The sequence below is a fragment of the Narcine bancroftii genome, chromosome 1 (assembly GCF_036971445.1).
Source record: "Narcine bancroftii isolate sNarBan1 chromosome 1, sNarBan1.hap1, whole genome shotgun sequence".
In the NCBI taxonomy this organism is placed as follows: domain Eukaryota; kingdom Metazoa; phylum Chordata; class Chondrichthyes; order Torpediniformes; family Narcinidae; genus Narcine; species Narcine bancroftii.
The window spans coordinates 355,544,052-355,567,424 of record NC_091469.1 but is presented as its reverse complement, the minus strand read 5'-3'; the positions used below and the strand labels follow the sequence as shown (position 1 = coordinate 355,567,424).

The 23,373-nt window shown below is 41.6% G+C and overlaps 1 protein-coding gene across 1 annotated transcript in view; it reads left to right on the top strand.

The window, feature by feature from the left end:
* The window catches only part of LOC138749851 (tyrosine-protein phosphatase non-receptor type 3-like), a 204,083-nt gene that overhangs the window by 106,490 nt on the left and 74,220 nt on the right, over nt 1–23,373 (top strand). The window contains exons 14-15 of the mRNA XM_069911805.1: nt 4,327–4,509; nt 20,013–20,036. Of these exons, the coding sequence (XP_069767906.1) occupies nt 4,327–4,509; nt 20,013–20,036 (207 nt within the window). The remainder of the gene's footprint in view (nt 1–4,326; nt 4,510–20,012; nt 20,037–23,373) is intronic.

Genomic DNA, 23,373 nt, shown 5'->3' with positions numbered 1-23,373 from the left:
AAGAGGGCCATGAAATGAATTTGGCAAGTAGAATTAAGGTATTTGAATTGTATCACACTTGTATCCCTTAACTCCACACATTGATTACCCATTTTGGTCCCTCATGGGACCAATTTGTAGCTGCCCAATTCTAACATTCTGATAAGTTCTCTGTTGGAAGGCAATGTTCTTTGGAAAGACAAATTCTGGAAGGATATTTGAAGCTTATTGAAGGGATGTTATGTACAAAGACATTGGAGTGAAAGCTGATAGATCCCTGTCAATGGCAACATAGGTGGGAAAAGACAATTGATATGTTTGCTTTCATGGGCCAAAATACTGGAGTAGAAGATTTGGGATATCAAACTTCAGACTTGTTGTCAGAGTACATGCATCTCATCACGTGCAACCTTGAGATTCATTTTTCTGTGAACCAGGCAGAATTTCTATTCATCAAGAGTGCAAAAACTGTACTCAAGAAACGATACACATACAAAAGAGAGAAATGTAAATAAAGAAAAGTGCTAAGTGAGAGTCCTTAAATGAGCCTCTGGGTCTGTTGTTTAGGAGACTGTTGGTAGAGAAGTAACAGATATTGCTGAACCTGGTGTTAAGAATCTTGTGGCACCTATACCTCTTTCCTCATGGCAGCAGTGAGAACAGAATGTGTTTTGGGTGGTGTGGATCCTTGATGATTGCCCAACAGCAGCATTCCAAGTAGATTTTATTGATGGTGGGGAGAGTTTTGCCTGTGATGTACTGAGCTTTGTCCACTACCTTTTTTAGGCTTTCTGCTCAAGAGATATTGGTGCTTCCATATCAGGTTGTGATGCAACCACTCAACATGCTTTCCACTATACACCTGTAGAAGTTTACCAAGGTTTTCAATGTCATACCAAACCTCCGCAACTCCTAAGAAAGTAAAAGCGTTGATGTGTTTGTTCACAATGACATTCGTGTGTTGGGTCCAGGAGAGGTCCTCCAATAGTGACTCCCAAGAATTCAAAGTTTCTCATCCGCTCCATCCTCTGATCACCCAATGATCACTGAATTGTACACCTTTGTTTTTCTCCTGAAGTCCACAATCTTTTGCTTTTGGTGACTTTGAATGCGAGTTAGTACACCATTCAGCCAAGTTTTCACTCTGCTTTCTGTACGCTGACTCATCTCCCCATTTTATACCACCCACTTCTGTGGTGTCGTCAGCAAATTTGTTGATGGTACTATTGACATACTGAGTCATAAGTGTAAAGCAAGTAGAGCAGGGGGCTTTGAATGCAGCCTTGTTGTTCTCCAGTACTGATGGAGATTGTGGAGGAGATGTTCTTACCAATCCTCACTGATCGGAGGTGAAGAAATCCAGGGTCCAATTACACAGAGGAGTATTGAGGCCCAGTTTTGGAGTTTGCTTGGAGGGGGTGATGGTGTTGAATGTCGAACAGTAGTTGATAAAGAGCATCCTGATGTATGCGTCTTTGCTGTCCAGGTGTACCAAAGATTTGTGTAGAGCCTGTGAGATGGTAGAACTGTGGCTGCGGTAGGCAACAGATTGTTGTCGCTACACAGATGGAACCTGATATGCTTCAAAACACTTGATCACTGTGGATATGTGTGCCACTGGTCTGTAGTCATTTAGGTCGGTTACCACACTCTTTTCGGGCACAGGTACGGTTGAGAACTATTTGAAGTAGGTGGTTATCAAACCCTGCTGGTGTAAGATGTTGAAGACATTTGTAAATATATTGGCAAGTTGATCAGCACAGGTTTTTCATACTTGGCTGAGTACTCCATCTGGACTGATGCATTTGTGCAAAACATTGGTGTCACAGCTCTTTGCGTATTCTGGTCACCACACGAACATGAAGGATGTGGTAGCAATAGCGTTGGTAGAAAATGTTCTCCAGAATGAGGCCTGGAATGGAGGGACAAAGTTGCACGGAGAGATCTGATAGGCTGGGTTTATTTTTAGTGGAACATGGTTTGATGGGTTCCCTTAAAAGTTGATTAAAATTGATGTGAATAGATGTGATAGAATGTTGTGTTTGTCCAAGAGTAGAAGATTCTAGAGCTACAGATGGAGTGGGAAATGTAAAGGTGATGTGAAGGCAGTATGGTTTGCATAATGCCACACGATTACATTGCCAATGAATCCAGCTCTGAAAGGAGTTTGTTCATCCACCCCATGACTACATGGGTTTTCTCTGGCTGCTGTGGTTTATTCCCACTCATAAAACTGGAGGTTGTAGGTAAGTGTTTTGGTGACATGGGCCAAAAGGGCCTGTGCAGTGCTGTATGTCTAAATTTAAAAAAATATTTCACTAAGGCTGGTGGTCATCTGGAATAAGCTGTCAGAGGAGGTGATAGAGGCAAGAAGAGTTACAATGTTTAAAAGTGATTTGAACAGGTCATTGTCTTGGAAGATGTTATCGTAATCGAGCCTACTCCATGTAATGGGATGCAAATCTATTCCGAGCAAATGAAGATAGGATAGATATCAAGGGTGGCAGAGATGAGGTGGATCAAAAGGCTTGTTTCTGCACCCAATGATTGCAACTAGAATTTTGAAGACTTATGAATGGTGGTTTTTCCATTATGCTTGACAGCACACACAACTTTACAACTAGGCACATTTTCTAAATTGAAACCATCTATTTTCCAAAATTAAAATACCAGATGTAGAATTGTCTATTTTGTTATTGCACAGCTAGTTGAGGGCAACACTCTTGGAGTCAACTATTGTTCCTCTCAACTATGATGAGAAGTCTCTGAAGAAAATGTGAGAATAGATGAGAGCAATTACTCTTTCAATCTAAATTGTACTAATATTTCACAGAATGTGACTTGGGTGATGTGCAATTGGACCGAAGCCCTTATGAAGATTGAATTTTACTTGCTAAAATTCTGACACTAAAATGCTTTAAAATTCCATAGAAAATGCATGCATTTAAATGTAGCCTTTTGCTTGTCTGATGTGGTACAGGTATACTCCGTTTTACGAATACTCACTTTCAAAATATTTGCTTTTACAAAGAAACCTGTGTTCATTTTTACAAATGAATTTGAATGGGTTTTCACTTGTACGAAAATAGCCTTCAATAGTAGTGAATGGGTCTTCACTTTACGCCATTTTGGCTTATGAAAGGTTTCATAGGAATGCTCTGGTTTCATCAAGCAGGATATACCTGTAGTCCATTTGAGTGCATTAAATAGATAGATTAATTAAATATGCTAGCAAAGTGTTGGTTGTACCACACATGGAAAGTTATATAACTCTTGGCCTTTCAGAAAAGTTAAAGGAACCACATTTTGTATAATTTTCTGACTGAGAACAAATGTCACTCGACTGTCAGTAATCAAGATGTAAAGAATTCATGGGTGTAGGTAACAGAGAACTGGAATAGAAGCTGAATTAAATAAATCTTCCCAAAGTTTTTTTTTTTCTCTAATGGCCCCATCTTTCCAGAAATGTACTTTGTTTCCACCACAATGTGTGCTTCACAAGTGGAGGTTAGTTTGCCGTTCTGGTCGTCACATTACAGGAAAAATATGGAGGCTTTGGAAAAGGTGCACAAGTAGTTCATCAATGTGTTCCCTGGATGAGTGTATGAGCTATGGAGAGGTTGAGCAAACTCTGACTGTTTTCCTTAGAGCATCAGAGGCTAAGGGATGATGTGAAATAATGATAGAGTAGATTGTCTTTCTCCCAGGGTGGAAATGCCAAATATTAAAGGGCATAGCTTTCAGGAGAGAGGGTGTAAATTTAAAGAAGATTTGCAAGACAATATTTTAAACATCAAGTGGTACATTGCTAGAATATGATGCCAGGGAAGTGGTGGAACCAGAGGCACATTAACTGGTAGGGAACGGAAGATTAGACCTGGTGTCAGCAGATTAAATTAGCATTAGGTTCAGCACACATATTTCAAATTCAAAATCAGAATTTATTGTCGTGAACAAGTTATGAAATTTGGTCTTAATGAAATTTTGGGCTAAAGGCCTGTCTCTGTACTATGTTTGCAAAAAAAAAGGTTTCAAAGGATTCCTCTTTAGCACAATCTCAAGAATTTTTTAAATAAAATCTCAATATTCCATGAAGACTGCAATAACCATTTTCTGAAATGAATTTGAAGGCCTCGTCTGAACTTTCAGGAGTGCATAGCTTCTTCCATTTAGTGGTCCTTTATATAGTTTGGCAACTGCAGAATTAATTTCGACAAACAAGTTCCTTTTAGGTGCTGCTTTTAAATTATTTCAATTTGTTTCTTATAACATTTTTTTCTTGCTGTGATGCTATTGAGTGACCTGCTTAAAATAATAAAAGGCTTCACTAATTTGTTTTGCTCATAGGCCAAGTCCAAGAATAAGGCACAATGCTCAAAAGCCACGACATTCCTCAGCAGATAACCTGGCCACCGAGATGGCCTACATCACAGAGAGTGAAGAGGTGTTTTATAACTACAAGGTGAACATTCCAACCAACACAAATAATGTTGATACAGAATTGTACCGAAAATCTGCATCACACAGCTGGTATGTTCTTTGAGAGTTTTATCAAATAGTAGAATTAACTGTTGTAAAGAAATCTGTGGGTAAAACTCTGCCCAATTTGAATATTTTGAATAGGAAATCTTCAATGAAAATAAGGACCTTTAATTTGCATTTTCATCACAATAAACATTTTCATTTTTGACATTACAGATCATGAATTTTTCAAAATTTTGTGAATGTGAGTTGACATTTTGTTCACACCAAATCTCATGCCATGTAATATGTGGGATCTGTAGCAGAGGTCTGCCTGCTGGAGTGATCTCATTTTTGTCGGGCTCCTGTTTCTTCACTTGCATTTTGGATTGCAAGATGCAGGATTGTTTTCTCTTGCAAACAGCATGGCATTGCAAAATATCCCCATTACAACTTACTTCAGCGATCTCAGGAATGTTTTTCACTTCTGTTTTGACTGTTCGAGAGGAAACTATTTCCTGTGTTCTGTATCTCCATATTGAAGCCAGGTGACCATTGGGGAGCTTTGGTCAGCTTCTTCTTAAGAAGAAAGAGAATAAGCAGATTTTGTGGGTTGCTATGCAGACTTTAAGAGAGAACTTTGTCCATAAGTATTAACAGAAATGTTTTAATAATATACAAAAAAATTTCAAAGAAATAACTTGAAGGAATAGAATATTTCACTAGAACATATGAGAAACTGTGATCAATGTTATTTATTAGGTTTAATGGTTTTGCAAAAAGATTAACCTTGAAGTCTTCAACTGGAAGCAAATTCATTTGAGTTTATAAGGAACTAAGTGAATAGGAAACAGAGACAAGTAAGTGAAAGAATATAGAATCAATCAGATTCTTTTAGGAAGCAACACTTCTTTTTACTGAAGGCAATCCCATGATAGATTGGTGTGGGGTTGAACCTGCTGGATGATTAAAGATACTGAGGTTGGTTTTATCAATTTTATTTCAGTGATTAAGTGTGAATCAAAATGCAGTTAAAACCATAAAACACTGCAGCATAGGACATTGCCCTTTGGCCCATATTGTCTATACCGAACAGTTATTCTGCCTCATCCCATGGGCCTGCACCTGGACTGTAGCCTCGTATTCATCCCATCTTTGTGCTTATCCAAATTTTTCTTAAATGTCAAAATCAAGCCCATATTCACAACTTCAGCGGGCAGCTCTTTCCACACTCTCACCACCCAAATGAATGAAGAGGTCCCCCCTCATATTCCCCTGAAGCATTGCACCTTTCACTCTCAACTGATGTCCTGTCAGTCCTGTCTACTTACACCCCCACATAATTTCATATGGCTGCTTCAAATCTATGGCGCTCCAATAAAGTCCTAACCTATTCAACCTATCCTTACAACTGAGTTCCTCAAGACCTGCAATGTCCTTGTAAATTTTCTCTGCATTATTTGTTTTATTTTTTTTCCCAGTGGGTTGGTGACCAAAACTGCACAACACTCCAAATCTGAACTCACTGATATGAGTCACAACTTCAACAGAACATTCCAGATCCTGTACTCAATTCTTGGATTTCTGAAGGCCAATATGCCAAAAGGTCTCTTTATGACCCTATCAACTTCTGATGCCACTTCAATGAATTATGTATCTGTATTCCCAGATTCCGCTTCTGCACTCTGCAGTTCCCCAACATTTATTGTGTACTTTCTTTCCTGGTTTGTCTTCACAAAGTGCAACACTTGTGCTTGTTTGCATTAAATCCCATCTTCCATTTTGCAGCCCATTTTTCTAACTGGTCCAGATCCCTCTGCAAGCTTTGAAACTATTTCTTGCCACCCACTGTACTTCTAATCTTAGTGTCATCTACCATCTTGCTGATCAAATTCATCTAGATCATTGAGAGAGATGACAGATAACAATGGACCCAGTATCAATCCTTGAGGCACACTATTGTCACAGGCCTCAGTCAGAAAGGAAATAATCTACTACCATTCTCTGCCATCTCCTGCAAAGCCAATGTCTAGTTTAATTTCCTTCTTCATCCAGAATACCAAGTGATGAGATGAAACCTTATTGACCAGCCTTTCATATGGGACCTTGTCAAAGATCTAAATAAAGGACCATGCAGACAGCATACATGATCTATCTTTCAGCAAGTTTCCTGGTAATCTCCTTGGACTATCTCTAAGATTGATTAAACTTGCAACCACGTACACAACCATGTTGACAATCTCTAATTGGCCCCTATCAATCCAAATACTTCTCGTCTCTTAAGATACTTTTAAATAATTTACCCACTTCTGATGTCAAGATCACCAACCTATAATTACCTGAATTATTCTTGGAGGCTTTCTTAAACAATATTAACAATCCTCCAATCCACTGGCTATTTACCAGTAGCTAAGGACATTTAAAATACCTCGGCTTTGGCTTGTGAAATTTCTGTATTCACCTCCCTGACGGTCTGAAGGAATATCTTGTCAGACCCTGAGAATTATCTCCACTCTTGCCTCAAGATGGAAAGCACCTCATCTGTAATCTGATTCAGGTCCATGACACTCTTTGTCCGCCTCCTAAGTAAATACAGATAAATGAAAACTCATTTAAGATCTGTCTTTTGATTTCATGCATAAATAACCACTCTGGCTTTCAATTGGAACTATTTTGTCTCTTGCTATCCTTTTGCTCTTAATATATCTTTGAAATACCTTTGGATTTTCCTTCACCTTGTATGCCAGAATCATGTCATGCTACCTTTTATCCCTCCTGATTTCTTCTTGAATTGTTTTCTTGCATTTTTTATCCTGAAGTATCTCGAGTGTTCCTTGCTGCCTATACTTGCTATGCACCTCTTGAATGAGGGCTTCAGTATCTTGTATTAACATTGTACTTTCAAAATTTCACCTTTTTGAAGACCTCTCACTTCACCAGAAAACAATGTCCCAATCCAGACTTGCCAGATCCTTTCCATTGCCATGAAAATAATGCTTTTTCCAATACAGAAGCTTCACCTGAGGACTTATCCTTTTCTAAAGATTATCTTGAAATCAATGGCATTATTATCACTATATCTAAGTTGTTCCCTTGCAGACTTCTGTCACCTGCCTTGCCTTGTTTCCGGATAGATCCAGTGTTGCATTCTCTCTCCTTGGGACCTCTATATGTTGATTTAGGAAACTTTCCTGAATACACTTGCTAAACGCGTACCTGCCCATCACTTTTATAGTATGAGAGTCCTCGTGTCCTTCTTAAAAATATTTAGTGACTACTTTTAGTTGAGAATTCCAGTTTCACCACCTCTGAGTGAAGAAACTTTTCATCTCACTCCAAAATGCCCTGTCCCATGTCACTTGTGCTCCCTTATTCCTGAACCCCTCCTCCCTAAGCCAGAGGAATTGTGCTTTCTGCATCTACCCTGTCACACCATGTCAAAATAATGCATGTTTCAATGAAATCTCCTTTCATTCTTCTAAACTCTGAATACTGGCTGTGTCGACCTAATCTCTCCTCATTTGATTGTCCCCATGTCTAATGAATCAGTTGATGAACCACAAAACCCTTTGTTTTGGTAAATACGACATTTGATTTACTCATCCAAAACACTGATGGAAAATGTGGGCCAAGGACTGACCCCTGCAGTATTTCATTAGCCATGACCACATGCTCTTGAAATATCTAATTATTTTGCACTTTCCTATATATATCTACGATTTTCAGTCAATGCCAATATACTTCAGTGCACCAAACAGATGTGCTTTTATTTTGCACATGAACCTCTTGTGATTCTCCCTTGCCTGCTCCACCAGTTGCATCTCAAAACAAAGCTCCAGTGATTTTTATAAATGCAATTTTCCTTTCATAAATCCATGACTTTGAATTCCAGAGAAAATTTTTGTATCGTATCGCCTCATCCTTTATAACAGACTCAGCATTTCCTTCCTATTAATGGTAGATTAATTGGTCTATAGATCCCTGTTTTCTCACTCCATCCTTCAGTCGTGTGAAGAAACAAGAGAAATGGGATATTCCTCGGAGTAAAGAATATAAAGGGACATTCGAAAGACGTGATCAAATTGATGAGGTTTTTATTGTCAATACAGAGCAATGTGTCCACCCACAGAATGACCAGTCATTGAAGAATACAGATGTAAGGTCATTGCCAAAAAAAACAAGGATTTGAAAAGAGACACTTTGGATGATGATGATAAAGAGTTTGTCATTTCATTGTACAATGTATATATGCATTGAAATTCTTATCTGCTGCAACCAAACAGGCATTTTAAAAGAGGCAATAGTAAACATGATTTGAATTGAAAAAGGTAAAAGATACAAAAGCTGGATAATAAATATTCAGTTATCCAAGTGTAAATTTTTTTTTTACTTTGCAACAGTGCAGACAGACCTTGTCTGATGTCAGAACAGTCCATGATTAGTGTAACCCATGATGAGTTGTCATGGTTAGGAAATGGCTGTCTGAAAATTAGTGAAAGCACATCTTAAATTTTCAAAGAGTAGAAAAAAATAACTGAAAAAAATAGAGACTGTGGGCAATAAAGCCTATTAATTAGACTCTTTTCATGCAGCTCTGATGGGAATTATCAAAAATTCCCTTTCAGAACTATTAAAATTCAACCTCAGAACCAGAACCATACAATCAAGCTTCCCTGTTAATAATGATGTCCTAAGATCGCTGGCAGACCTTGGAATTGGAAGAATCAGCAGTCTCCACCGGACCGTGGGGTCTTTAAACAGCTGGCACTCATGCAAGTTCATCACCGCGGGAGTTTTAAACAGCCAGCATTTGGGCCATTTAAACTTTGTGGGACTCGCAAACAGCAGATGCTCCGTACATTTAAACATTGCAGGAGATTTAAAAGGGCATCACACGGACCATTTAAACACCGCGGGAATTACCAGCAGCAGACCACGGGCATGTAAAGAAGACCCGACCATGTGGAGGCAGAGGATGGCTACAGATTAAGCAGAGACACCGGGCACTGAGGCTTCCACTCCCTACCATCCTCCTGGCCAATGTACAATCCTTGGAGAACAAACTTGATGAATTCCAAGCCAGACTTCAACATCAAAGAGACATTAGGGAGTGCTGTGTGATGTGTTTTACAGAAACATGGCTAGACGTGGCCATTCCAGACACGGCGTTGCAGCCTAAGGGTTACACCAATGGTTTTCAAACCAACCCCCTACACTCATATTCCACCTAAAGCAATCCCTATGCCATAGGTGCTCCGTGATTAGTAAGGGATTGCTTAAGGGGTATGTAAGAGAAAGGTTTGAAAACCCCTGTTTTAATTGTACATAATTGACTCGTTATGTGCATGGTTTCATAACTCCAAAGGAAATGGGCCAATGACAATTTTTATGAAGCAAAGTATTTCAGTAATAATTGGGTTTAGAGCAGTGGTTCTCGACCTTCCCTTTTCACTCACTAATTACAGATCCCCTCAAAAACAGCAATTCATATATACGGCTGCTCTTCATAGACTACAACTCAGCCTTCATTATTCTCTCAGTGCTGGTCAAGAAGCGACAAACTCTGGGCCTCTTTACCTCCCTCTGCAACTGGATCATTGACTTTCTTATCAGAAAACCACAGTCAGTACAAATTGGAAACGTCTCCTTCTCACTGATTATCAACACAGTTGTACTCCAGGCTGGGTGCTTAGTCCACTGCTCTTCTCATTTTACACGCATGACTGTGTGGCCAAGCACAATTCTAATGCTATCTACAAGTTTGCTGATGACACCACAGTAATCAGCAGAATCTCAAATGGCAATGAGGAAGCTAACAGGAGGGAGATAGATCAGCTCTTCGAGTGGAATCAAACCAGCAACTTTGCACTCAAACCGAGGAGATGATTGTGAGCTTCAGGAAGAAGTCAGGGGAACACAACCCAGTCCACATTGAAGGCTCAACAGTTGAGAGGGTCAAAAACTTCAAATTCTTGGGTGTCAACTTCTCTGAGGATCATTCCTGGAACCTCTATGTTGATGCAATCACAAAGAAGACTCATCAGCAGCTATACTTCGTGAGGTGTCTGAGGAGATTCAGTACATCACCAAAGACTTAAACTTCTACAGGTGTACAGTGGAGAATATTCGGACTTGTTGCATTATTGCCTGGTATGGAGGTGCCAAATCTCAGCACAAAAAAAAACTGAGAGGGTTGTTAACTTGACCTGCAATATCACAGGCCCGAGACTTCACTCCATTGAGTAAATCCACATGAGACGGGGTCTTTATTAAAAAAAAAGCAGCCTTATCCTAAAAGACCTCCACCACCCAGGCCATGCCCTCTTCACTCGTTACCATTGGGAAAAAAGTACAGGAGCCTAAAGACGAACACTCAGTGGCACAAGGACAGCTTCTTCCCTGCTCCCATCAGATTCCTGAATAATCAATGAACCAAAGACACTGCCTTACTTTTCATGCACTATTATTTTTATATTTATTGTTGTAAGGTGGTTTCTAATATGAATGTTTACACTATGACGCTTCCTTAAAACACCAAATTTTGTGACTTGTTCATGACAATAAATTCTGATTCTAAATAAATTACTCTTTCAAATTCTTTCTTTGGCTTGACTTCGCGGACGAAGATTTATGGAGGGGGTAAATGTCCACGTCAGCTGCAGGCTCGTTTGTGGCTGACAAGTCTGATGCGGGACAGGCAGACACGGTTGCAGCGGTTGCAGGGGAAAATTGGTGGGTTGGGGTTGGGTGTTGGGTTTTTCCTCCTTTGTCTTTTGTCAGTGAGCTGGGCTCTGCGGTCTTCTTCAAAGGAGGTTGCTACCCGCCGAACTGTGAGGCGCCAAGATGTACAGTTTGAGGCGATATCAGCCCACTGGCGGTGGTCAATGTGGCAGGCACCAAGAGATTTCTTTAGGCAGTCCTTGTACCTCTTCTTTGGTGCACCTCTGTCACGGTGGCCAGTGGAGAGCTCGCCATATAACACGATCTTGGGAAGGCGATGGTCCTCCATTCTGGAGACGTGACCCACCCAGCGCAGCTGGATCTTCAGCAGCGTGGACTCGATGCTGTCGGCCTCTGCCATCTCGAGTACTTCGATGTTAGGGATGAAGTCGCTCCAATGAATGTTGAGGATGGAGCGGAGACAACGCTGGTGGAAGCGTTCTAGCGTTCTAGGTAGAGGACCCATGATTCGGAGCCGAACAGGAGTGTGGGTATGAGAACGGCTTTGTACGCTTATCTTTGTGAGGTTTTTCAGTTGGTTGTTTTTCCAGACTCTTTTGTGTAGTCTTCCAAAGGCGCTATTTGCCTTGGCGAGTCTGTTGTCTATCTCGTTGTTGATCCTTGCATCTGATGAAATGGTGCAGCCGATATAAGTAAACTGGTTGACCATATTGAGTTTTGTGTGCCCGATGGAGATGTGGGGGGGCTGGTAGTCATGGTGGGGAGCTGGCTGATGGAGGACCTCAGTTTTTTTCAGGCTGACTTCCAGCTTTCAAATAGCTGTTGCACAAATAAACAGAGTTGTCAGGAATAACTTGAACATTTTTGCATCTGACTTCTAATTTTTGTCAGGGGAATATGATGATAATAAACAAACTCATGGAGAAATGCTGCCTGAGCTGCAGAGTAATCCCAGCATTTTCAATTTTATTTCAAATATTCAGCACTTGCAATACATGTTATATAATTGGTGTAGGGTTTAGCTTTGGCATTTGGAAGTGTTAGAAAGTGACCAAAGACTGCTATATTTTTGGAAGCTTGAACATGGAGTGCTGGGTAGACCTCCCCGAAATGTATTCTGTGTTCATCCCTGAATACTGCCTAGTTCCAGACTCTCAGCAAAACACTTGCAATTATAAAATTAAATATTGTAAGTAATATAACAGATTTCAAGAAATTATAGAAAACTATATAATGCATGATTAGATGATAAAACTACCATGCTGTGCTGTAACTTTTGTACTTTTCATGATACAAGTTTCTTTTATTGTCATGTTATAAATCAAATGTAATATTATAGGAAGATGCGTTTAGTCTGCTGTAAGGCAGACAAAAAATTGGCTATCAGCAGAAATTTGCTGGCGCTCCTTACAGTTGGAGAAAGAAAATCAAAAGAGCATCACTAGTGTCCATGAATTCACCACCAGCACTCCTGCAGCCACACTATTGGTAACCCAAGCTCCAGATCCAACCTCCAGTATGATCAAGAAGCCTTCTGCGCCCAAGGCCCCTCGGGATCCTCTCCTGCACTCGGAACCCTCTTGCATCCTAGTTCTGATAGCTTGTACCCCTTCAGCCAGACTCCAGCCGTCTGCAGCCTGCCACCTGTGCGTTCTTCAGCTGCAGAGCCCAGCACTAGTATGACACTTATCACTGTATTGTAAAGTCATCTTCTCCTTCTCAAACAGTGTTGGGGGGTTGTTCTCTCTATCTCTAGTGCCCATTTCCAGTCCTGTGCTTCCCCGGAATCTGCAACCCCTCTAGGCCACTGCCAACACAGGCGCCATCACCTTGGGCCTAGTATCCATGGTGGCAGGATTTTAAAATAAAAATGCGGTTGGGTCCTTTAACAGCCCTTTGAAAGCCTGTTCTTGGTTATCTGTCATTGGACTGGGCTTTAGAATGCTGTGTGTCTCTGCTCCCTGATCTCTCTGGGTCTGCACCATCTGACCAGAACCACCCTTTAATTCTTAACTGACATAACTCCCATACAATTAGCTCTAACTCAAAATCTGAATACGATACATTCTGATGTTGACTTGTCTATATAAGTTAATTGGATCTGTCTCTAGTTTCACTGTCTAAGTTTACCTCTGATGAGTTTATTGTCATATTCATTATATAATGTGCATATGTCTGAAACTCGTACTTGCTGCAGTCAAATGGGTACATGTAAACAAAAACTGTTATAGTAAACTAATTAAATTAAGTTAAAAGAGTCCAACACAAGATAATAAATATTTAAAGTAATTCACCATAAAAAGTGACTTGTAATAATGCAGACAAGGGGAGGATCAAAAGTTCAATAGCTATTGGAAACAAACTATCCTTGAGGTACTGATTTTCAGGCTTCTGTGCCTTCTGCCTGAAGATAGCAGTAAGAAGAAATTGATCAGGGTGATTTAGGTTCTTTATGATGTTGGTTTCTTTCCTGAGGCAGTGCTTCATATTGATGTCTGCAATGGATGGGAGGTGAGAACCTGTGATGGAGCTGGCTAAATTTGCTACTTTCTACATTACTGTGCAATTGTGGTGCCAAACCAGACTGTGATGCAACTAGTCAGTGTACATTCCACAGTGCTGCTGTAGAAATTTGAAAGAGTATTCAATGACATAATAATCTTCGCAGACTCCTTTGAAAGTAGTGGTAATGTACTTCTCAATCTTCCCTCTTAAGGAAAGGTCTTCTGAGATACGAACTCACAGGAACTATTTTCATACAAAAGTTGTGACGGGGAAGCTTAATGGTGCCTGGAGATGTAGCTCCTATTCCATGGAAGTTCTGTTGACAGACTAAAAAATTGTTCGGTGAAAATAAATGTTGTGAATTTTATCTTTGATCTGTCTTTGAGAAAGGAAGGAAGTTGAATGCAAATAGCAGCTTTCTTTATTTTGTCATATATAAATGCAGTGGGGCCTTGTCACATACCGCATAGATTTTTGGTCAGAGTTAAACTGTAATCCTCAAGTTCAAGCTAAATCTTGAGTGATTAGAGGTGAAGATTTAAGGATGCAAGATAAATGCGTGGGGTATGGATAAAGAGGAGAGATAAAATAATAAAAGACAGCCCAACATGTGCATTTATTTTAATGGAAATAATTGGTAAGGCAAAACTCATGCACAAGTTGGATTATATATTTTAAGTCTATTTGGTTTAAATGTATTCAAGGTTGTTGTTTTCATATTTCAATTTTTTTTGTGTCTATAAGTGAAATGTAAAATTATCAAACATTGATAACTCAATTGGTTTGAAAGCCAGCAAACTTGAAACCTGCTTCATGAGCAAAACCCAATAATTTCCCTGGGATGGGACGTCATATGATCAGTAAGATCCCAACATTGCTCTTTGCCTGAATTAACAGTTCCAGGACAGCTTTCCTGTGATAAACTTCATCCTGTGATCTGCTCCAGGTGAGCAATTTTTTGATAGGGGGGTCAGGTAGCATCCAAGGAGAGAAATAATCAGTCAACCTTTTTGGTCAAGATTTTTTATTTTTGAGACTCCATGACATGCAATGGAGAATGAGGCCTGAAGCTGTGGCAGAGAAAATGCCTGAAGACAATGATGCATGGTGTCTGGAGGCAGAAGCCTTTTTCAAGATTTGTATTCAAGTTCTCCAGCTCCCAGGGCAATTTGAAATAATAGCCTCACAATACCAATCAGAAACAGTAATTCAGCCGCATGTTAAGGTCATCCACATGTATAAAATTGGGGCGAAGCAGCAAGAATAAGAGAGCTTGATATATAGTGAAAGGATTAGAGGGAACATGAAACTTGAAATGTTGACTGGCCATTTCTACTCATGGATACTGTCTGACCTGCTGAGTTCCCCCACCCATTTTTTATTTGCTTAAGATTTCCACCCAGAAAATGTCAACACTGACCTGAGGAACGAATCCTGATATATTACTCCTGCATTGTCTTTTCTCAGAAAGCCTGAGAACTCCATCCACTGTGGTGTATCCAGGTGTCAAACAAATGTTTATGCCTGATTTTTTTTAATTACAAAATTCTCCAGTTCTTAGATGCCTAACCCAAGTTTTGGAAGAATCAGAATATCCAACAGCTAGAAATAAGGTTGGTGCAGTGGTGCAACCACTGGTGCTGATGTATGACAGTTGTAGTGACTTGTGTTTAATTCTGACCTTCGGTTATGTGTTTGTGCTATTGGTATGATCTTGTGCAATTGAATGGGTTCCTTCTCAGTGTTGTTTTTTTCCCTCATCCTTTGGTTGATGTTAATAGGTCAATGTCAATTGCCTTTGGTTCAGATGAATGGTTGGAGATTAGAGAAGTGTTCATGTGCATATGTGAGAAAACGTGTTGCAGGAAAACAAGTAGAAGAGTAGGACTTAAACAAGAAAGTCTGCAGTTGCTGGGTTGAGTGTAATACACAATTGTGCTGGAGAAACTTGGCAGATCACAGAGCATACAGAGGAAATAAAGGGTAACCAATGTTTCTGGCCTGGGCCCTTCATCAGATATAAGCAAAAGCAGGGATCTGAATAAAAAGGTGAGGGGAGGGAGAGGGAAGGGAGGAATGGGCAAGGGGAAGGGCATAGGCTAACAGATGAAAGGTTACAGGTGGGAGGGTAGAAGGGAAAAAAAGCTGAGAAGTAATGGATAGAGAGGGCCAAGGAACTCTCTGATGGAAGGAAGGAAGTGGGGAGCTGGAGGGGAAGAAAACAGGGGTAGGGAAAGAGAGAGACCTGGAGAGGGGTTGAAGAAATTTGAGATGCCAATGCGAATTCCATTTGGTGGAAGACTACCAAGATGGAATACAAGACATTGTTCCTCAAATTTGAGGATGGCCTCGTTGGCAATACATTAGGCTATGGACAGACACGTCAGTGCATGAAACATGATAAGCTGCAGATGCTGTGATTGTGGTAAAAACACTGAAATGCTGGAGGAATTAGCAGCTGGTCTTTTCAGCATCTATAGGAGACAAAGATATGTTGCCGACGTTTTGGCCTGAGCCCTTCTTCAAGGAAAAATCAGAAAAGGCAGAAGCCGGATAGATCAGGAGGTTTCAGAATTCAACAATGGGGGAGGGATCCAAACCAACCAAAGGTGTTAATTTCATATGATAAGGGACTAGGTAGAATTTATCATGTCTGTGTGAAATAAAACAGGGAATGGAGAGATGTCAGGGGAAGCAGGGGGTGGGGTTAATGAAAGCCAGAGATGTTGATATTAATGCCAACTGGTGCCCATCAAAAGATGAGGTGTTGTTCCTCCATTTTATGTCTGGTCTCAGTCTGGCAGTACATGACACCATGGATAGATGTGTTGGTAAGGGAATGGGATGGAGAATTTAAGTGGGTGGCCACTGGGAGATCCATGCTATTGCAGTGGACAGAGCTGAGGTGCTCTTCCAGTCTGCGTCCAGTCTCTCTGATGTAGAGGAGACCACAGAGGGAGCACCGGATTCAGTAGATGACCCCTAGTGAAATGCTGCTTCACTTGGGAGGACTGTTTGGTGCCCCGAATGGTACTAAGGAAGGAAGTATGGGCACAAATGGAGCATCTCCTGCGGTCACAGGGGTGGGTCCCAAGGGGATGATTGGTATGGAGGGAGGAGTGGGCAAAGGAGTCCCCGTGGAAGGTGAAGATGAGAATATATGTCTAGTGGTTGGATCACATAGTAGGTGGTGGAAGTGGCAGAGGAAGATGTGTTGGATGCAGAGACTGATGGGGTGGTAGGTAAGGCCAAGAGGAATCTTCTCCTTGTTGCGCATGGGGCAGAGCGGGCCAGGGCAGATATGTGGGTAATGAAGGTGAGGGTTGAGCTCATGGTGGTGGAAGGAAAGCCACGTTGTTTGAAGAAGGAGGACATCTGTGATGATCTGAGAAGACCTCATCCTGGGTGCAGATGTGATAGAGGGAGGAGTTGAGAGAATGGAATGGAATCCTTACAGGGGACAGAGTGTGAAGAGGTGTAGTCGAGGCAGCTGTAGGAGTTGGTGGGTTTACAGAAGATTTCTGCTGAGAGTTTGTCTCCTGAGATGGAGACAGAGAGATCAAGGAAAGGAAGAGTGATGCTAGAGATGGACCAAGTGAATGTGATGTCGGGGTGGAAGTTGGCAGCAAAATGGATGAAATCAACGAGCTCATCCTGGTTGCATGAGGCAGCACCAAAGTAATCATCGATATAGCAGAGGAAGAGTTGAGGGTCCTTGCCTGTGTAGGTTTGTAGCATGGATTACTCCACATAGCCAACAAAAAGGCAGGTATAGCAGGGACCCATGTGGGTACCCATTGCTACCCCTTTAACCTGGAAAAAGTGGGAAGAGTCAAATTATTGAGGGTGAGGACAAGTTCTGCCAGCTGGAGGAGGGTGGTGGAGGACAGGGATTGGTTGGTTCTATTGTCCAGAAAGAAACAAAAGGATTTGAGGTCTTCAGTATAGGGAATGAAGGTGTATAGAGATTGGATATCCACAGTAAATATGAGGTGATCGAATTCAGAGAACTGGAAGTTGTTGAAGTGATGGAAGGTGTATGAAGTGTCTCGGATGTAGGTGGGGAGGGACTGGACCAGGGGAAACACAACAGTCAAGGTAAGTGGAGCCAATTCAGTTGGACAGGAGCATGATGGGTCTGCCGGGACAATTGGGTTTGTGAATCTTGGATAGGGGGTAGAAATGGGCAGTATGGGGTTGTGAAACAATAAGGTTGGAGGCTGTGCCAGGGAAGTGATTAGAAGTGATGAGTTCAGAGATGGTGCATGATACAGTGGTTTGATGAGTTTTGGTGGGGTTCTTTTGGAGGGGTAAGTAAGAGGACATGTCTATGAGTTGCCACCTGTCTTCAGCCAGATAAAGGTCAGTGTGCCAGACCACAACAGCACCACCCTTGTCTGCAGGTTTAATGGTGTGGTTTGAATTGGTGTGGAGGTCAGGCATTCCAAGAGGTGAGTTTGGAATAAGTGAGGGGAGTAGTGAAGTTGATATAGTTAATATCATGGCATGTCAGTGCAGCAATGGTGTGTGAAATTGAAGTGGTTGAAGCTGTTGCAGTGGACAGAGCAAAGAATCTCAGCAAAGAATGGCACTGCTGTATTTGTGCAGAAAACCATCATTTGGGCCATTCACCCCATTGTCTATTGTCAGGGGAAGTGTGGGAAAACCTGGAGGCAGTCCGAAGAAGATTGATCAGGCAAATTTGTGGAGTGAGGGAGTTCCCCTAGAAAGAAAGGCTTGATATTTGATGGAGCTGAGAAGAATGAAGGTTGACCTTATTCAAACATGAAAAATCCTAAGAGGGCTTGGCAGGGTAGATGTTGAGATGTTTTCCACAGTGGGAAAGACTCACACAGGAGGATTCAGCTACAAAATAATACTCTGAGGATAGTGAATCTCCACAATTATATGCTCTTGTGGGTTGTGGAAGCCAGATAATAAGATAGAGAGACAGGCAGATACACTGATAGATAGACAGATAGATAGATATATCTAGAGATCTCTCTCTAATGATCTGGCATCCACAACCCACAAGACAAATAATATATATCTGTGCAAGGTTAGCACAACTCTATTACAATGCCAAAGAACCAGATTGAAATCTGATGCTGTCTGCAAGGAGTTTATGTTTTTCCTGATTCTGCATGTGTTTTCTCCAGGTGCTCAGGCTTCCTCCCACATTTCAAAGACATACAGGATTGATAGGTTAATTGGATGCATTTGGGCTTGTGGACCAGAAAGGGCCTGTTATTGTGTTGCATCTCTAAATTAAAATATTTGAGATAGATGTACAGCTGAAAGATAGATGGAACTGGCACTGCTGAGAAGTTTGGCTGGAAGGGCCAAGTTTTCCACAATGCTCCAATTTTCTTGTGTTCTTGTTATTTTGGCAAAACATACCTCTTAAATCTGATAGGCATTTTTAAATTCCATGGTAGTATAAATCTGATGATTTATGGTATTCTATGGTCTGTTTGACTTTTGTTTTCCAAGTCAGTAAACACTTGCATATTCCTTGTTCCTCAACCTCTTTCTTGATTAGTTGCACTTTTAACCAGCATATGATTATTGACCCCCACCCCCATCAAACTGCTCAGTGTTTCTCTCTTTGTAAAAGTTCATTGCTCACCTTTGGTTGATGATGTCCATTTTCAATTTTTCAGTTGAGGATTCTATGGAATCTGTTCAAGGACAATGAATGGATCCATTTGATTGCACATCTTAGTTTCACTGAGCAATTAATTGACTATGATCTTACCGTACTTTGAAATGATAGGAATTGTTACACTGTATTTTATTAATTAAATAGTTTTCAATACAGAGGGCTGAAAATTCCTAATTCATCTCCATTTTTCAAATGTATTTAATCTTGAAATTCTCTAAATGTGTAAAAGAATAATCTGGAACAGTGTTACTGATGAATTGTAAGGTATAATGGAAAAGGCAATACATTTCTCAAAGTCAGTAATAATAACTTTATTGTCATATACATTGTACATTGAAGATATGCACTGACATTTGTTCTTGCTACAGCCAAACAGATACTTCATGAAAAGGAAAAAAAAACTACAGTAATATACAAGAATTAACAAAAAGACAAATACAAATGTTAAACGTTCAGTTATTCTAATTCAAAAGAGGTGACTTTGCAGGAGTGCAGAAAGTCTATTTGTGTTGGAGCAGTCCATGATTAATATCACAAGGTCGTGTAACAAAATTTGATTTTGTCTGTAAAACAGCTCTTCCAACCAGAACCCTCTCTTCAATGATAATTAAAGCAAAAGGATGTGTCTGCTTTCACACATTTAGTAAATATGAATTTAGGTTTAAAAGTGAAAGTACTCTGGGTAAAAGTTCTGAATGATATGAAAGCTAATCTCTTGCAGGTCGGAGGAACAGCTATCACCAAAGTAAGTTGCCAGTTTATCTACACAGTAAAAAGTTAGTAATTGTGTTAATTTACTATGATTACGAATGATTACGTGGAGAAAAATAGCAGGGTGTTAGTTATGCATGTGGTCATTAAAGTTATAATAACTGGAAAATTGAGGGGATTAAGAGAGACTTGATCTTTAAAATTTATTTGCTGATTTATGGCTGCCTGGTGTTTGCTTTGCACAAATTATATTTTGCCCATTGTTGCATAATTATTTTTTAAATTTCTAATAAAATTAAAGTGTGGCCTTTATCCATAATAGAAATTTTAATATAATGAGAATTAATCCCTTTGTTCAAATTGCTGTTCAATCATATTCCTATAAAAATTAATTTTAATATTTAAAAAAATTAATTTTATTTCTAATATTTTCTTTGTTCCCTTTGATTAGGTTTTCCTTTCCCAATCATTTCTTTTTGAACATGATATCATCCTTCTGTTGTTCTTGTTTCTTTCTGAATATTTAAAGCATAATGATTGAGGAAATTTACTTCTGGTCCCACCATTCATTTAATTCTGGATATCTCCTTGTTCAGTATAATCTGCTTGCAATTGCAGCAAATAACAAAACAGTGACAGTCAAGCCACTGCAGGTCATAAAAGCACGCTGATTTGAGCGGAATTTCAGTTCAACTGATTTACTAATTCAAAATCGCATGCTTAAGAGGCCCGCACTTCCCAGCATCCCTTGCACCCCGCGGGGAGGAAGTGATGCCGGTTTTCAGGCCAAGGCCATTCTCTGCACTGAGAGTCCCCACACAGAACTGCCCATGTCCACTGGTCCAGTTTGCCTGCCACGTGGTGAGCCGCTGCATGACCTCACCCCACCAGAACCAGCGATAGGAGGCGCAGAAACCGTAATCTGTACACTGTCCATTTAGCGTAGCCGGCCTCAACTCGTACGAGTGGCACCACAACTGGTCGTTCAATGTCCAGGAGTGCTGGTTTGTGATGGTCAGTAGTAAAAATCTCCTGACCATCAACGTCCAGAACACAGGTTGTCCCATTAGGGTGCACCACCTTGAAGGGTCCTTAGTACGGGCACTGCAGAGGTGGTCTGTGCACTCCTCGGTGAATGAAGACGGACTGACTTACTCTGCTGCAGGTCGCTAGACATGAAGGAGGGCACTGCTCCATGGTGGGACATCAGTATCAGAGCTAGTGCCCCAAGTTTCTCCCAGAGCTTGGTCACGACCTCTGTTCGTGTTTCCTCTTGACTATGAGGTTAAGGCGCAAACTCACCGGTAACTGTGAGCAGGGAGCAATAAATCAGCTCTGCTGATAACATTGCCAGGTCTTCCTTGGGTGCTGTGCGGATACCCAGTAGCACCCAAAGGAGCTCATCTACCAAGTCTGGCCCCTGAAGACATGTCATCAGGGCTAATTCAAGACCCTGTGGAAACATTCCACCAGGCCACTTGATTATAGATGGTATGCAGTGGTCCAGTGGAGCTGGGTTCTGAGGACCTGCACCAGCGTAGACCATATAGTCAAGGTGAACTTCACTCCCCCCTCCCCCCACTGTCTGAAGGGAAGTGGGCAGAGAGCCCAAACCGAGCCACCCAGGTTGTAATCGGAGTCCTGGCACACGTCTCTGCAATCGTGTCAACGATTGGGACAGCTTCTGGCCACCTTGTGAAACTGTCCACTATTGTAAATAGGTACCTTGCTCCTCTCGAGACAGGAAGTGGGCTGACGATGTCCACTTTCTCATGCTCTAATCTTCTATGCGTTGTCTGTAAAGACTGAAGTGGTGCCCTTACAGGCCTCTGGATTTTGGAGGTCTGGCAGTGTGTGCCCGACCTGTTTGCATAGGCCATGCCACACGAACCGATCTGCGATCAGCTGGACATTTGCCTGGATGGATGGGCTAAACCGCATAAGGCGTCAAAAACCTGGCACCTCCAAGTGGTCAGGACGATGGGCTGAGGTTGTCCAGTGGACTCATCGCAAAGGAGCTTGTTACCTCTGAGCCCAATGAGTACATCCTCGAGGCAGAGTCCAGTGACTGCAGTTCAGTATGCTAGTATTTTGCTGTCCACCTGTTGCATCTCTGCTAACACTGTGTAATCCACCCCTGGAGACAGAGCATGCAGCTACTGGATGGATATCCATGACATTGCATTGGCCACCACGTTGTCCTTCCTGTAGATGTTCTTGATTGTGGTGGTGAATTCGGATATGTAGGTGTAGATTGTGCTGCTGTGAGCTCTGGTCCAGCCCTTCTGGTTTGGGTATCATGGCTTAAAGGGGAAGGACGCTGATTTCTGCTCCTATGTCTACCCGGAATCTGAACCCAGGGTGTCTATCCCAGATGTATAGGAGACTATCACAATTGCCAGCTGCCGTGGCCATTAGCGACAGCTGACTCTTTCATTTCCCTGGAATGAGCATGGCATTCGGCATCGGCAGGCCCTGGATCCTCACCTTTGATGATAACACCAAGATTCAGAAATGGTATCGTCTCTTGGCGTGGGTGTTGAAGGTTTTTCCACTGGGATGCAGTGTGACTGGGCTTTTGGTTGTGACGCAGCACAAATCCTGCCATTTTGTTTGGTGCACCACAAACCGTCTGCATGAGCAGCTACCTTTCACAGGTCAGAGAAGTCCTCATTTGCTAGTAGGAAGTTGATATCCTCTGGTATCTGCTCCAAGAAGACCTGTTCTAAGAGTAGATGTGGCTTTTGGCCATCTGGTGGTGCCAGCATGTCACTCATCAGGGCTGACGGTGCACAGTCACCCAGGCCATCCATATGTAGCAATCGCGTGGCCCTTTCATGGCTTGAGAGGCCAAATGTGCTGGCCAGCAGGGCCTTGAGTGCTTCATACCTGCCAGTCTCCAGGGGCTGCAGCAGAAAGTCGATTATTTGGCTCACCGTTTCCTGGATGAGAGCAACCACCAATTATCAGAGACAAAGTTCCTGACCGGACCTGGGCCTCTACTTGTTGAAACCAGACGAAGGGCTGAGTGATCCAAAAAGCTGGCAGTTTAAGCGAATCTGCATCCTGAAGAGCTGAGTCATTCACGTTGTCCAATTGTGTCTTTGTGTCAGGTCCAAATACTGTTGGACATTCAGGATCACCAATGTGGCTGTAAAGCTACTGCAAGCGAAAGAAATACGCTGAGTCGTGTGAAGTTTCAGTTCAACTGATTTACTAATTCAAAAATCATGTGCGTAAGAGTCCTTTGCTTCCCAGTTACCCTTGCGCCCTGCGGGCGGAAGTGGCGTCGGCTTCTGGGCTGAGGATTTTCCCCACACTGAAAGTTCCTGTGAATGCCACTGACTGTAAACCCACCCGCGACCACTGGA